Consider the following 16,313-nt stretch of genomic DNA (forward strand, 5'->3'; position numbering starts at 1 on the left):
ACTCCATGAAGATCACAGCATCATCAGCAAAGTCAAGATCTGTGAATTTTTCTTCACCAACAGATGTCCCACAGCCGCTGGACCCCTATGACCTTGCCCAATACATGATCTCTTCTGTTCAATGCTTGTATGGACTCATTGAAAAGAAGACATCACTGAACAAGAAAATTAATGAACTGACAAATTATTCTGACTTAAAGGAATAGTTCAACAAGAGATCAAAAAAGCATTGTAAAAGTCAAAAGAGAAACCAAAAAAAATTTGCTAGTGAAGCCAAAACAAACGTCAAACAAATTTTTGAGTTCGGTAAAAAGATGATTTAAGAACGTTTATGGAAATAGCAAAAGAACTGAACAATTATTCAACCAAACACCTGAAAAGAATTAAACAAATGGAATAACCCAGCGATTTTCAACCTTTTTCATTTCATGGTACACACAATTTACTAAAAAATCTATGGCATACCAAAAAAATTTCAATTTTTTGCTGATCTGACAAAAAAATAGGTATAATTTTGATTGATTTCCAAAAAAAAAAAAAAAAAAATACTCTCACAGACCTGTAACTTCTTCTGTAAGAGGCTCCTCTGTCCTCCACTCGTTACCTGTATTAATGGCACCTGTTTGAACTCGTTATCAATATAAAAGACACCTGTCCACAACCTCAAACAGTGACACTCCAAACTCCACTATGGCCAAGACCAAAGAGCTGTCAAAGGACACCAGAAACAAAATTGTAGACCTGCACCAGGCTGGGAAGACTGAATCTGCAATAGGTAAGCAGCTTGGTGTGAAGAAATCAACTGTGGGAGCAATTATTAGAAAATGGAAGACATACAAGACCACTGATAATCTCCCTCGATCTGGGGCTCCACGCAAGATCTCACCCCATGGGGTCAAAATGATCACAAGAACGGTGAGCAAAAATCCCAGAACCACACGGGGGGACCTAGTGAATGACCTGCAGAGAGCTGGGATCAAAGTAACAAAGGCTACCATCAGTAACACACTACGCCGCCATGGACTCAAATCCTGCAGTGCTAGATGTGTCCCCCTGCTTAAGCCAGTACATGTGCAGGCCCGTCTGAAGTTTGCTAGAGAGCAATTGGATGATCCAGAAGAGGACTGGGAGAATGTCATATGGTTAGATGAAACCTAAATAGAACTTTTTGGTAAAAACTCTACTCGTCGTGTTTGGAGGAGAAAGAATGCTGAGTTGCATCCAAAGAACACCATACCTACTGTAAAGCATGGGGGTGGAAACATCATGCTTTGGGGCTGTTTTTCTGCAAAGGGACCAGGACGACTGATCCGTGTAAAGGAAAGAATGAATGGGGCCATGTATCATCAGATTTTGAGTGAAAACCTCCTTCCATCAGCAAGGGCATTGAAGATGAAACGTGGCTGGGTCTTTCAGCATGACAATGATCCCAAACACACCGCCCGGGTAACGAAGGAGTGGCTTCGTAAGAAGCATTTCAAGGTCCTGGAGTGGCCTAGCCAGTCTCCAGATCTCAACCCCATAGAAAATCTTTGGAGGAAGTTGAAAGTCTGTGTTGCCCAGCAACAGCCCCAAAACATCACTGCTCTAGAGGCGATCTGCATGGAGGAATGGGCCAAAATACCAACAACAGTGTGTGAAAACCTTGTGAAGACTTACAGAAAACATTTGACCTCTGTCATTGCCAACAAAGGGTATATAACAAAGTATTGAAATGAACTTTTGTTATTGACCAAATACTTTTTTTCCACCATAATTTGCAAATAAATTCTTCAAAAATCAGACAATGTGATTTTCTGGATTTTTTTCTCATTTTGTCTCTCATAGTTGAGGTATACCTATGTTGAAAATTATAGGCCTCTCTCATCTTTTTAAGTGGGAGAACTTGCACAATTGGTGGCTGACTAAATACGTTTTTGCCCCACTGTATGTTGGGTATCATTCTTTTCAGAATTTATCAAACCTTAATGTGATGTTGTTAGATTTTCAGATTCTTATTCAGTTTTTAAATTATAAACTAAAAATATCAAGAATTCACATCCTGTGAGACCAGACTTTGTGCCAAAAGATTTAACCATGTCCGGGGCCGAAAATAAATCACAAAGAGTAGGACAGCTATCGTACAGGCTTTTAAATGTTCGAAGCGCTGCGCGAGATGCAGATCATGCGACACGGCCCAGCATCTTAGCTAGTAGCTAAACGAACAGGCTTGATGGACTGAATGGTCTCCTCTTGTTTGTCAAATTTATGTTCTTAAGCTGTCCTATGAAATGTCAACATTCTTCCTTACAAAATCTGCATGCTACAAAATGAAAGATTAATTGATTGACTCTAATGCATCCTTAACTTTAACAACTAATCAATTACTGGAATATTCAACAAATGCATGTTTTGTTTTCATGAAGTATTAAAAAGTGCAACCACTTGCCCCGTTGACAATTTCCAGGCTTACATTTGACTTTGATTTACATAGTATAACAACATATTGTTGCTAAACATGTGAAGGTACTGTTTAAAGCATCTTGTGATTGCAAGTCATGAAAGAAACTTTATGAAACAAAGTCTGATTAATTGTCTTTTAGATAACAGACAATAAGGAAGCTACATTATGATAGTATGATTTCAAAATAGAATTTCTCCCAAAACAAACATAAAAAAGTGGATTTTACGCATGGATACTACTTTTAGTTCAAAGCATAGATTTATACCAATCAGTCATTCTATATTGTGCCAGTACAAATGAAAGCATACAAGCATGTCCTTTTGGGGTTTGATCTTGCATACCAACCAGTGCTGACAGCAGGGCCCCAACTCCCCACACAGTTTGTGCTAGATAAAGTAGACTGAAAAAATAATATTAAAAGAAGTGTAATAAAGCACAACACTAATAAAGTGACTTAAGATATTTTAGACCTAAAGCATCAAAAGTATTGGGGAACTGTCATTACAGAAGATTTGCTTTTGGCCTTAAGTTACTGATAAGGATGTTCTAAGTTGTAAACACATTTTACAGTTATGTGACTTTCGCCTATGTAATTTACTCTTAAATTTGGCAGGCTGGCAAGAAGTTGTGATGACAAATGGCTCTCTGTCTCCACATGTCTAATGATAATCTTTTACTACACTAGCAAATAATAGAGCTGCACCTACGAAATTAACTTCATGCAGCAAGATTCACTGCTTTCTGCTGCTAAGCTTCTTTTAGCCATTAACTTCCATTCAGCACTAAAGTGCTTGGCACTGTTAACACATTTATTTATTTCTTAAATACAATATGATCATTTATGAGTTAACTTTGAAAGTGTATTAAAAAGACCATATCTAAAACTGACAAAACCAGAATGAGTATTAGACTTGTGTGAAAAGCAGAGTAAAAGTATGTTAATATGTTATGATGAAAATCAGCATTTTACTCTGAACGCTTTAATAGCAGAATTGGCCTTACAATGGCTCGTTACAGTGATTTTTGTGCATCAGACTACTTCAGGAATAAAGTGCTGCTTTGTGGACAATTTTATAACATGTCACTTTAATTTCATATACAATATTGCCTTTCCTATTTTAATGTAGATAAGTCCTCATTTTTGTTTTTATTTTAATGATGACAGACAGACAGATACTTTATTAATCCCCAAGGGGAAATTCAACATATGCTATAATGAAACCTTTATTACTATTCTTTTTAACATCACTGTCCTTTACAGGGCACAAAATTAGTAGTCTACTAGTCTGAGGCTGCAAGATGTATTATAACGGTATTAATAAGTCTAGTCAAATAATTATTTACCATCTTTTGATGAAAGTTCTTTGAAAATCGTAGCTCTATTATTAGTAAAGGCCCTTTATGGAATTCTCCTTAGAGAAACAGTTGGATAGCAGGGACAACAAAAGTGTACAGAAACAGGACATTGGACAGTAAAATGAGGCTTCTACTTGTGAGCCAAACTTAGTGATGCAGCTTTCTTAAGATTTAAACTGACAATGCTGCTTTAAACATTTTTCACAGGGAGCTAGTTTTCACACCTTAGCACTTCTCGCTTTTTTTGCTGAGCCTTTAAAAAAGACTGCTTTGAGGCAACAAGGCCGTAACATAGTTTAGACATTCTGGAAAATTATAAATCATATTATGACAAGAAAAGTAATAAATAATTAAGCAAAAACAAATCAATAATATTTAAACCTTTTGTTGTGATAAACACCCCTTTCACATTTCTCGCTATGCTATTTTTTTAAACTATTGTTAATTTAAACCATTTAATTATAATATGCTTGGACCTTCTCCCATTTCAACTTGCAATGAAGCATAGGGTTACATAACCATAGTAGGAAAATGTATTTGGCTACTCTGGGCAGTGATAAGTCAACTGAACAAAGCAGTTTCTGATTCTCCCATACTTCATTTTACTAGTACTAAACATTAAATACAACACACATATATTACCTCTACAATGATGTAAATGTAGATTTGAACATGGTATGTGCCAGCTACTGTTATATTTCACTAGTGTGAGAGAACACTTTTTATTTACTACTTCTCTTATTTGGAATATAACTGACTAAATGTTTAATGTTGCTAACATGGAAATAATTTACTTCTCCATTGTTCAATTTTTATTAAACTGTACATGGACTGCTAATAAATACATAATATACCATATATAATGTACTGTATACAACACAACTAGGCCTATGAAGCTATACCAGCATACATGGTGCACCTACGTAAAGCCAAAGAGAGAATAGTGATAGGCAGCAACCAAATACATCATTATGTAAACAAATGCAATAAAGCAGAATTAAATTAAGGTTTCAAACTATTAGTATTGCAAAAGCCATCCAGATATATACCCAAGATCATGTAACTGAGTCCCTACCTAAACCAAACATTTTCTAAGGACATTTGAACTGTTTAAAGCAAAACAGCTTTGAAAGGCAAATTAGGCACAACAAGATTAATTCAAGGAAGCCCTCATTCGCTCTAATGTTAGCAGGATTGTTTGACAAGAAATAAGGAAAAAACGTTTTCGTATCAGTACAAAAGTTGCATGATGCCATCAACACACAAGAAAAACAATGCTTGTATAATAAAACATTCATGAATCAAGCAGTCTTTTCTTTGGAACATTTTCAATTATTTAACTGGTGTGTACATTACCTCTGATCGAGCTGTAATAGGAGAAGAGGTGTTAGACTTTCAAACAAAAGGCTGACTCAGTGTATGTTTCACCAACTCCTTTAATAACATGGTTATCTAGATAAACATCACAAGGATCCAAAGCCCATTTTTGTAGTAATAAGTATAATGCAGGAAACTAGTTCAAGACAATACACCAGGTCTCCACATGTTCAAAAGAAATACAGGTAATGTATACACACACAGGAGTAATCTAAAATAACTAACTGATGAGATGAATTTGAATAAAATCCTGAGAGAGACAGAAAAATGCAGCATCCAAAATCTAAGGACAGATGTTGGGCCCAGAATAACTCATGGTTTTAGGGAAACTAACACTACTGTGTTTAATGGAAATCTTTTATAGCTATTGAAAGCTCTATTTCTGCCAAAAGAAAAAAATAAATTAAAAATTGTGTTTATACTTATGAGAACACAATTTATTCTTTTGATGTGCGTACAAGTGGCAGAGCAGAAAAGCAGATTACAAGGGATTTTCCTCTATAGTTTCTTGAAATGAAGAAATCTACTCAACACCATACAGGAGGAGGAGGTTGGGAGCATAGGCTGATAGCACGTTGCCACACCCATCACATGACGAACCACCCGGTGGAAATGAAATGAAGTGTAGCTGCTTTAATGAGCTCAGACCTTTTCATTTTTCCTTTAATTAAAATGTACACTCTTTGTCTGAGCATGGACAGTGAGCGAGCTTGAGTTTACTGCAGCCACTCAACTCCTGAATTAGAGGAATTAGTAAAAGTACAGATAAAGTAGGGTCTGCTTGCTGCAAATTAAACAATACACCTGTATACTTCAGAACCAAATGTTTCTGTTTTTCTTGTAAACTTATTAGGCACTAGCTGTGTAAGCCCATGCTGTAAAAAGCCCAGGGTCCTAGAAACTATTGAAATCATCAGAAAAAAAAAACTGAAATGTAAAGATGTCAGGTAGTTGAAAGGAACTACTCTGGGCATCTCTCTCCTAGAAGGATTTGTTTTGCCGACATGCTCACATCGCTTGTGCATTGGCGGCAGGAGGAAAACTAAAAGAGATACCGTTTTGCTGATGTTAGCAGCAATGCGACTTTGTCCTTCTTCTGAGGTTTTGTTTTGCCAATGTGCTCACCTCGCTTTTGTATTAGCGGTGGGAGGAAAAGTAAAAGGGATACCATTTTGCCAATATTGGCAGCTAAGTGACTGTCTTTCTTCTGAGGTGGAGCCCTTAACCGACTCCACCTCTCACATTCAGGCCGGATAGAAAAACACACTTCCACGTGTAGACATTTATATATAAGATGCGAATAAAAAAATAAACCCATACAGGCTCATGTTATTCCTACTTTTACCCCATTATTGACAAAGTTCAGAAAAAGACTTGTACACTTTGAAAGTGTAATAATGTTATCATAATCACATTTGTAACAGGAGATTAAAAGATAACAAGATTAACCACTTTTAACAGTGTCCTAAACAGACCCAATAATGAATAGAGACTTTGCATTCATTTTCTGATTGTAATCAGCACTTCTACAAATGTCCACATGCATCCATCCAGTTTGCAGGCAGTTCAATGTTGTGGATTGTGGAGGGGACCTCACATGCCTTCACAGATAACTGTAAAGGACTATGGGATGTGGGAGGTTTGGCATAGAACCTCAGAGTTGGAAATGTCATAATGATGGAATATAAAACTACCATTAACTGATGATTGATCCTCCAGATGAGACTTCTTTGTTGAGGAATCACTAAGAATGACACTGTACTCTCTTATACGACAACTAGTTGATTACTCAGTGGCTTCGCTCACTGAGTGCAAGGGAAAAAAATAAAATGTAGTCTATAAGTTATTAAACAGCAAAAAATTAACATTTAAGAAGTAAAGATACATTGAGCACTACTGGAGTGGTTTCGGGTAAACTACATTTTAAAGGCACTATAACACAACAGGTAAGTAGCAGATCCCTTGTGAAAGGCGCTACACGACCGCTGTGGTATAGAAATTACATTTTCTATGTGATCATCCAAATTTTTGCCTGACAACTTTGCACTACATGCCTGTGATTTACTTGTTAAAACAATTAATCACAAAAGCAACCTTGAATGTTGTGGGGTTTTAGTGACCCGAACCTATCTTAAGGGACAGTAAGTAGTTGTGCAGGGCAATTTACAAACAGAGTCCTGCTTCGATGGCGCCGATTACACTCATTCGCAAAGATTTCCACTCTCCCAGGAGCCGACAGGGGACTTGAAGTGTCATAAACAGTGCGAGAAGAGAGGACGCTGCCCGAAACTGCGAAGCTCTCGACTCGGTGGAGCAGCCCGACATTCTGCGCCTCCCAGAGTCCACTTTGTTCTCATGACCCCTCGCAGGTGAAGGCGGTCTCATCTTCACATTGTTTACAACTCGGCGCAGTTAAAAAGTAGAAAGATGCAAAGCTGTTTTCCTCATCTCTTCTGCTATCAAGTACTGCCAACTAAAAAAAAGTTACAATGTGGCAGTTTCAGCAACAGTCACGTGGACGAATAAATAAAACGTCTCTGTCAGAACGCGCCTGGTGGCGGACGGCTCAGCGCTGTAGTCCAGACAGGAGGGGTGGGAGAGAGCGACGCGGAGCGCACACAAATAATAACAATTTGTAAAGACGATATAAAAATGGCGTCCAAAAACTACGTGATTAGTTCCTGTATCATAATATGTTCTGTGGTCATAGGTAATTTCCATATCGCGTGTCATACGTAATTTCTGTTTCATACGTAATTTCCATATCACGTGGTCATACATAATTTCCGTTTCAAACGCGAAAAGAATTATATATATATATATATATATATGGTTGAAATAGTTTACTGTCAAATAAATGCAAAGAGTACGCGACACGTGTTTCGCCCTCATTGTGGGCTCATCAGGCGTACACACTCCACTGCACTCCCTCTATATATATATATGACTGCAAGGTGTACTTAGGAGGGTGGGAAATTAAAGCAGCAGGTTCTTCCTCAATTCATCTGAACTGATATCTGCCTATGTAGCTGCTTACCTGTGTTCAGGTTTATCACTTGGCTGTACCATCTTTGTTGAGGGATCACTAACGGTGTAGCTTCCCCTCCCTGCAGCTTTACTCTCTAAGGTGGCATAGCTGAGATGTGTACTTAGGAAGGAAGAAACTACAGCCAGCTGCCAACTGAGTTACTTATCTGCAACTGAGCTTTCTGCATATATGCCGGTTATATTCAGAAACCCATGTACACAAAAGCAAAAGATGATTGAAAATGGTGGGAAAGTCCATATTTCTCATTGTTAGTAATGTCTGCTATATATTCATCCACATCAAAACCAGTTTGCTTCATTTGTTAGGAAAAGGAAAAGAAAAATATAAGGAGTTTTACGTGTTTATTTATATTGGAACAACGCTGTATCCTGAAACCTGCTTGTATACTAAATATTTCTCATAATTAGGAAAAAAGAAAACTACATAGACAGCTAAATTGCTCACCTTTTTAATAGCATATAATAAGGCTATCACATCGAACATCGCTACTTGAATATATTTCAAATTTATTTAAAAGCATTCTTATTCCAAAGCAAAAGCTGACATTCGATTTTAAAAGAATAGTTGTTTGTTTTACAAGGTTAATTTTAGTATTGAGTTAATCCAAATGTTCTATGCAGAGCTGTGGTATTTTACTGGTCTCTTATTGCACTTTCTTCCACGATCAGCCTTTTAGTAATTTTGAATGGTTAGCTTGTTATCTTCCATTAATATTACTTACAGCCTGAGCCCTTTACAATGTAGTATTTGTTTTTCCTACCCCACTACTCGGTTAAAAGGCCTCATCAGTGTCAGCTACCACACCATGTCCCACAATTATTTGCATATCTACACAGCAATTATACATCTGCATTTGCAGTTTACCACTAAAAATATATCGCCTTAAAATAAGGTATCTAGTGCATAAACTTGCTCTTAAAAATGTGCAAAGCCTGGATAAATTTAACTTGGATAGAAACCAAAGGTGTGAGAATGTACTAAAAAAATAGAACTACTACTGATAGAATCTAGACCTGAAAGTTACATATTCTACCACTGAAGTTGAGTGTTATAAATAATAGCTAAAATGTCCTCTTAAATTGTAAAGATAAAAATACACGAGAAGCAAAGCATAAACCAAACAGCAGATCTAGAAATTCAATCCTTCTCAGTTTTTTGACACACAAGTAACACTCATTACTAGTAATGACCCCACTCAGGTGTGACAGCATAAATAAACAAAGACAACATAACCAAAATGGGATGAAAATGGGGAACACACAAATAGTGCAAGCATATTTGAATAGTATGAAGAGAAAAGAAATGCAGTCTGCAATTTCAAGTACTGTATACCGATGAATTCATCTAATTACCCAAGTTATGGCCAAACCAGCTGTAGGGCAAATTCAGGATGATTGCACAGAATTACATAATAACAACACTTAATCAATATTCCCTGAATATAAAATAGACTATTTTTTTGAAATTGTGAAATAATGGACAGTGTGAAAGTGGGACAGGTAGCAATAGATCCGTAACCCCTGTTAAGGTCCCTTAAGCCACTAGAGGGCACTGAGGATTACATTCGCAGAAATACTGGAGAGATGGTCTGGCCCTGTCCAGTGACATTCTGGGGTATGAGGAGTCTACAGGGAAACCCAGTGCTGGTAGGGGGAACCCTTCAAGGGTAAATGCAGACTTAAGAGTGCTGGCCTGATAACCGGGAAGTACTTGTAAATGCTCATATGACAGGGCTTTGGGATCCAAGTTTAAAGAGATCCTGCATTTAGTATACCGAGGGCTTTAGGTTGGGAGAAAGCCAATGCTAATGGCTTGACGGGTAAAGAGGTTTTAGGTGAACTAAGCAAGAGGTAAACAGGAAGGCCAGAACAGTTAGGGTTTTGTTATTTTCATGTCCTGTATGTTTATTGGGTATTTTTGTTGATTGTTGTTAATTAAACCCTTTTTGTTACTTTAGTTCTTCAGGCTGTCATTTGGGTTCAGGGATGATGCATGAGCACCCGCTATGGTCCACAATAGGAGGTCAGAGACAATTTCATTAAGTGTAATTAATCACTAATTATCCCTAAATTTACAAATCTACTTTCTCAACAGTAAAAAAAATTATGAAACAAAGTGAAATGTTGATAAACTTGATTTGAAAAGACTTCTTACATTAAAGAGCAGTTACAAATTAAAAAATTGCGAATAACCTGTTTTTTCTGTTTATGTGGTATTGATAATGTCTTGATTCTGAAATTAATAGTAAAGATTAAGCTGTATTAATTTTTCAGATACTGTAAACAAAATGACAGGGAACACATTTAGCATGTGCACAAAATTAAGGAAATGTTTATTATATTTTTTAAACACACAATGAAATTGCCCCATCCAAATATAATGTTGTTACATCACTGTTAATTAATGTTAAAATATCTGTTACTGTTATGTACTGGCACAGCTATTTCATGGATCCGGTATCTCCAATTTGAATCCTACTCCAGTCATTGCCCCTGTGGAGTTTGCATATTTTCCCATTGTCTGCATGGATTTTCTTCTGTTTTTTCTTCTATACTGTAAGTGTGTTTGTGTTGGGTTAACTGGTAATTACCCATCTGTAAGCATCAGTAAGTCTTGAAGTGTACTTGTGCCATGTCCAGGACTGATTCTTACAATATCTTGATTTTGCTGGAGCACACTATAACACTTATGTAATGTTATTAAATTGTTTTTTTTAAGAAAAAAATACATTTACCTAATTAACATAAATGCACATACATGAATTTCATTTTAATATTTTTATTATTGGAAATCTGCCATTATTCTTTTTTGTAAAAGTACTTTGGCACTTGTTAGAGATGGGTGATAATATAATGCAGATAAATATTTGATTTTTTTAAACTCCTCAGTAACAACAATCATATGGCATGTCATTTTTGATGACCTTCACTCTAGAGACCTAATGTATGTGGGGCTTATTTGCCAGTTCTTCTTATATTATGAATATAAATCCAATTCTGTGGAGTATGATCTTGTTATCTGCTAACAATAGTTACATAGCATGAGTTTGAATAATAGTAGACCTATTTAAGCAAATTCTTAACCACAGAGGACTAATGACACATTTGTGATCTAATGTCATATCTGTAGGCCAGGAATTGTCACCCTTTTTCTCAAAATACCACTTCCAGGAAATGAAATTGTCATTTTCAGTCTTATATTTGTAAGTGCTCAAATCTTACTAGGCACAAATGAAGGTAATATAAAACACAAACACACACATTAAAAAACTATATTGCATTTATGGATTTAACCAGAGATTACAGGTAGTTTTTTTTTTTTGTGCAAGCGTACATCTCATGTTTTTCTCATGTCTGCCAAACACTGTTAAATCAAACATTTTTATTGCAAGAACAGTAGTGTGGTTTGTTATGGAATAAAAATTAGCCTAAAACTCCCATAATTTATTAAAATAACATGGCTACATATGAATTCAGCTTAAAAGATGGGGAAAAATAACTCATTTTCATATGACTTGGTTAAAAAAATATGTTAGACATATTATTCATAAATGCTCATATATGTCTTCAGTTCTCATTGTATATTCTTCTATATTAGTCTGATAATTTTTAAAACTGATCTGAAAATTATGGTTGACTAAACAGATTTAAGAAAACTAAAAATTGACAGACCACACCGAACATGAGTAAGAGATGCTGTGCAGATGAGCAAAGCACTGGGGTTGGGGAGTGGTATCAGAAAAGAAGCACTCACTCTCTTTTGTAAAAATCCACAGGTTTTGGTGTGTCGGTTCTTGGATAATCTCAGTAATGACAAGAGCTGGCTCAAGGAGAAATGGGAAATATGAGAGAGAGAGTGGTTACCTCCAACCCCAGTGGGAAGGAACCAAAGTTTATCCCAAAAGTTTGTAAGGGAGGAACAAATTTTGACATTGCAGGGCATGCACATTAATATGCCAATACTTAATCACACTAGACCTGGGGTGGGCAATGTTAGTCCTGGAGAGCTGCAGCGGCTGCAGGTTTTCATTCCAACCCAATTGCTTTTTTATGGCTTGTTAGTCTGTGCAATGTAAGGTTCTTGTATCGCAGATTTTTTCCTTTCCAAAGATATTATCCAAATGATTTGAAGCCTAAAACATATCTATTAAGTGTTTTATTAAATCAAGCAGTGCATGATAAACACACACAGATGTGATTGGAAAAAAGCTAGCTGTTTTGTCATTTACATCTTATTGCTAATAATGAGCTATTAAAACTGCTGAATGCAGCAGTTTAAGATTAAAATAAGCAATTAAGGGTGGAGAACCTTAACAAGCGAGACAACTAAAATGAAGCATTAAAATGTCACTTAATTATTCCTTATGATGCACTTATTGCTTGACATCTAACTAAGAAACTGGGCTGGAATAAAAACATACAGCACTGTGGCTCTCCAGGACCGACATTGTCCACCCATGCACTAGATTATGAATAACCACTAGCAATGTAAAATCCACATCTCAGTAGTTATGGAAAACAAGGAAAAAAATCATGCATGTGAAAAATTGTCAATTACAGGGAACACACATACCACCGTAACTGAAAGTCAATACTAACCCTGGCTAAAAGAATAAATTAGCAAATATATTAGGAAATGCTAGAAAGCATACACTACGTTTTTTTGTTCAAATCAATATAACTGAATAAAGCTTATATGTCCAAATGAGCTCCTACCATAACTAGACTGATTACACCTTTTTTATTTTGTCATTTAAACTTTTTACGAGTATTGTTTTAGCCTCTTCACTCTAAATTTGGTTATTTCTTAAAATGATATAATATGGAATATGAGACAGTAGTGTGAATAATAAATTATTAATACCAAACACTGGCACTTGCATCTATGCATAAGAAATTACCTGCCTCTTACAGAACAAGTGATGAGGTCGAAAATGATCATTGCAAACACAGTCCATTTGATTCAAAACATCCTTGCACTTATGTTTTGGAGAAAGACGAAATTTACTGGCCTTTTAAAATTCGGAAAAGATAAACAATTTGAATAACTGATATCAACCAACTGCACAGACCCTCCATAACAGAGTTCGTCCACCTCATCCAAATAGCCAGCGACCAAAAGAATCGTTATGCCCTTCAACTTAATACAAAAATATTGTGGGTAACCCTACAAAATTAAGAATTACAAACTACGATATATTTAGGAATAAGTAATCTTGATGTTAACAGGCTCATCTTACAGTTGATTACATTAAGGAAAACTGAGTTAGGTACTGCCTAAAAAAGCCTAGGGCTCCAGTAAAACTTAGTTAACACAAAGTTACCCTAGTTGTTTTCTATTACTATTAATGACAAGCTGATGATCGCAGAAGTCGTTATCATTCGGTATTAACAAAATAATCAAACGATGCAGTTTGTCTGACAGCTTTCTTTTTACGTTTGCGTATAGAGATATATACCACACTTCAAAAAGGAAGTGCATTGCATACAATTAGTCTTTAGTGGTCATCCCCAGGGTTGTTTTTAATAATGCCAATTCAGAAGCCATAAGATGCAATGAAACATTAAAAACATTCAGCATACCTTCATATACATGTGTGTGTATACATGTACACGTTTACATTACAATTAGCTTTTTTCGCATGTAGTCAAGTTACTGATAATTCAATATTTGTTATTAGGGGGAAAACACGACTGTCTTCACTGATACAACCCAACACACATATTTACATTGACAATGATCTTACCTGCCACTTCCACCAGCTCCCGGACGCAGCGCCATCTTAAACAAGAAGCCACTGCCCCTCAGTTTCGAGTGGGCGGAGGAGACAATCGCTTCCGGGTCACCTTTCTCTGTTACTGAGGTGACGAGGCGATCTGATCACGTCGCTTCCGGGTCTTAGTTCTTCGTCGCCAGAGAAACGGCATGGTTCTGTAATCAGCCGACCTCTTCCCACTCCCAAATATAAGTAGCGTGCGTCACAGCTTTGCTGGTTGCGTCACTTTTTTTGACACCTTGGATGAGTAACAGAGGAATAATGTACTTATTGTAAGCGATACTTTTAACAAATGCTAAAGAAGTATTAAGGGCATTCAAGCGTAAAAAAAACAGTTTGGTTGCCTAAGCTGAAGCAAACGTCAAGAGTTAAATGTTGTGCAAAGGCCCAATGGTGCTTCTGTTTCTGACCGCACTGACTGTAATGTTTGGCAATAAGCAAGCCCTCTGACGGAGGTCAAATCCTACTGATAATTTAGATTTATCCATTGGTGTATTAATCATTGCACGGCGTCATCAACGGGTCGGTATGAATCTAATATACTTTGTATTATACAAATCATTTCAAATTAAATGTATTGTCCTAAGAAGGACATTTAGTTTGTCAGCAGGTTTTACAGAGAGACCACAACATAACATTAAAAATGCATCAGCAAACAAAGAAATCGAACATTAACTTAGTACAGTTGAAATAGATGAAATATAGCAGTGAGCATAATACTTATGATGAAATATTTGATCAAACACGTAAAAATTAAACCAACAAGCTAAATAAAAGGGCATCCTGGAGGTAGCAAAGGAGAGACTTAAAATAAAACATCCTCTGTCTGACACGCTTACATTGAATACTTTCAGCAAACAATTCAGCATAAGTGTGTCAAGAAATGCTGCTGGGGCTCCTTTATACCAACAGCAATATGCATAATGCCTCACTGTGACTGTGACAGGCAAGTCACAAGTTTTTTCTTTTTAATTTTCTTGCTTTTATGTCATTCTGGTGCGAGTGTATTTACCTATTTATGTATTTAATTGTTTCTGTAAAACGCCAAATTGAGTCATCAGCAAATTTTAAGATGAACCCGTTTTCAAATTTACCTTGACAACCATTATTGTAAAGGATGTATAAGATGGGTGAAAGACTACAGCCCTGAGGGGACCCTGTGGATGAGGACAGCATATCAAACAGATATCCATTGACTTTCAGTCTTTGAGTCCCGTCTGTTAAAAAGTCAGTCAGCCACCCCACCAAACTGAAGTCCGCATTAAAGTCTTTATAAGTCTCTCTGCAAGAATGTGTGAGCGGATGATGTTAAAACCTGAAACAGTGAAATATAATTCACTCAGAATTAGTTGTAATCTAATGATGTGCATGTTGCTTCCAGGGAAATGAGTGTATCTTATTTGTGGTAAATAAGAACTAAACTTATTACTTTTCATTTTGAAAATGATCTTTCACCATTTACAGCTCCCCCACAGATTATTGAAAAAGGGGTTTAGGATAACCCTAACCCTTAATACTAGTCAGCATCAAGTTGTGTTTCAAGAGCAGAAGCCCGTTAGGTATGTCCCTGAGTCCCATTCTATCGCAAGGATTTTTGAGCACCAGGCATTTCAAAACAAAAACAATTGGCAATGAAATTCTGATGAAAGTGGTGGCATTGTGTACACTCCATAGTTTTTCGTCAGAAACATATTATTCATCTGTGCTGACATGTAATACATGATGGTTACATCTATGATTCTTGTAAACCAGGAGTGTCAAAGTCAGCTTCTGGACAGCTGCAGTAACTTTTTGTTTCAGTCCCTTTCTCTATTAGTAATCAGTTACTGCTACAGATTTATTTTGGTTAATTTTAAATGACATGCTTGTTACAACTAAGACCTCTTAATTGTTTCTTTTTTATTAGCTAGCAGCTAAAGAAAAATGAGATACAAAGGAAACCAACATATGACCAGCTATAAGATAGGGACCTCAAAATCCAACCAAATTCTTAATTAGATTCCAGTTCTTATTGTCAGTGAAAGTAGTTATTGAATTCCATAGCTTGTTGGTGCTCATATTCTGTCACCATCAAAATGTGTTGTGGACCAAAACAAATCAATACTTTTCAAACTTTCTCCTAATGGACACACAGCTACAAATTGGATCAGTTTAGCTTGTTGTGTTGGCTCATCTTGCATATTATTATTGTTTGATTGCTCGTTAAAGGGGGAAAAAAAAAACTAAGTTCTAAGTCTTGAAAAGCAAGCCAGTTTAATACTTGAGTAAATCAATTGTGTTTTATTATCGATTGTAATTGGCTAGTAATTAAA

The 16,313-nt window shown here is 36.3% G+C and overlaps 1 protein-coding gene across 6 annotated transcripts in view; it reads right to left on the bottom strand.

The window, feature by feature from the left end:
• synrg (synergin, gamma) overlaps window positions 1-14,059 on the bottom strand; it is a 99,242-nt gene extending 85,183 nt beyond the window's left edge. For 4 of the 6 annotated variants that reach the window (XM_028806603.2, XM_028806602.2, XM_028806601.2 and 1 more), the window contains exon 1: window positions 13,972-14,058. In XM_028806603.2, coding sequence (XP_028662436.1) covers window positions 13,972-14,006 — 35 coding nt within the window. In that variant the 5' untranslated portion in view covers window positions 14,007-14,058. Of the gene's footprint in view, window positions 1-13,971 lie in introns of all 6 variants that reach the window. The other 2 variants (XM_051931441.1, XM_028806598.2) reach the window with 1 other exon arrangement.
• Window positions 14,060-16,313: the final 2,254 nt, after the last annotated feature.

Source organism: Erpetoichthys calabaricus, chromosome 8 (assembly GCF_900747795.2).
Source record: "Erpetoichthys calabaricus chromosome 8, fErpCal1.3, whole genome shotgun sequence".
Classification (NCBI taxonomy): domain Eukaryota; kingdom Metazoa; phylum Chordata; class Cladistia; order Polypteriformes; family Polypteridae; genus Erpetoichthys; species Erpetoichthys calabaricus.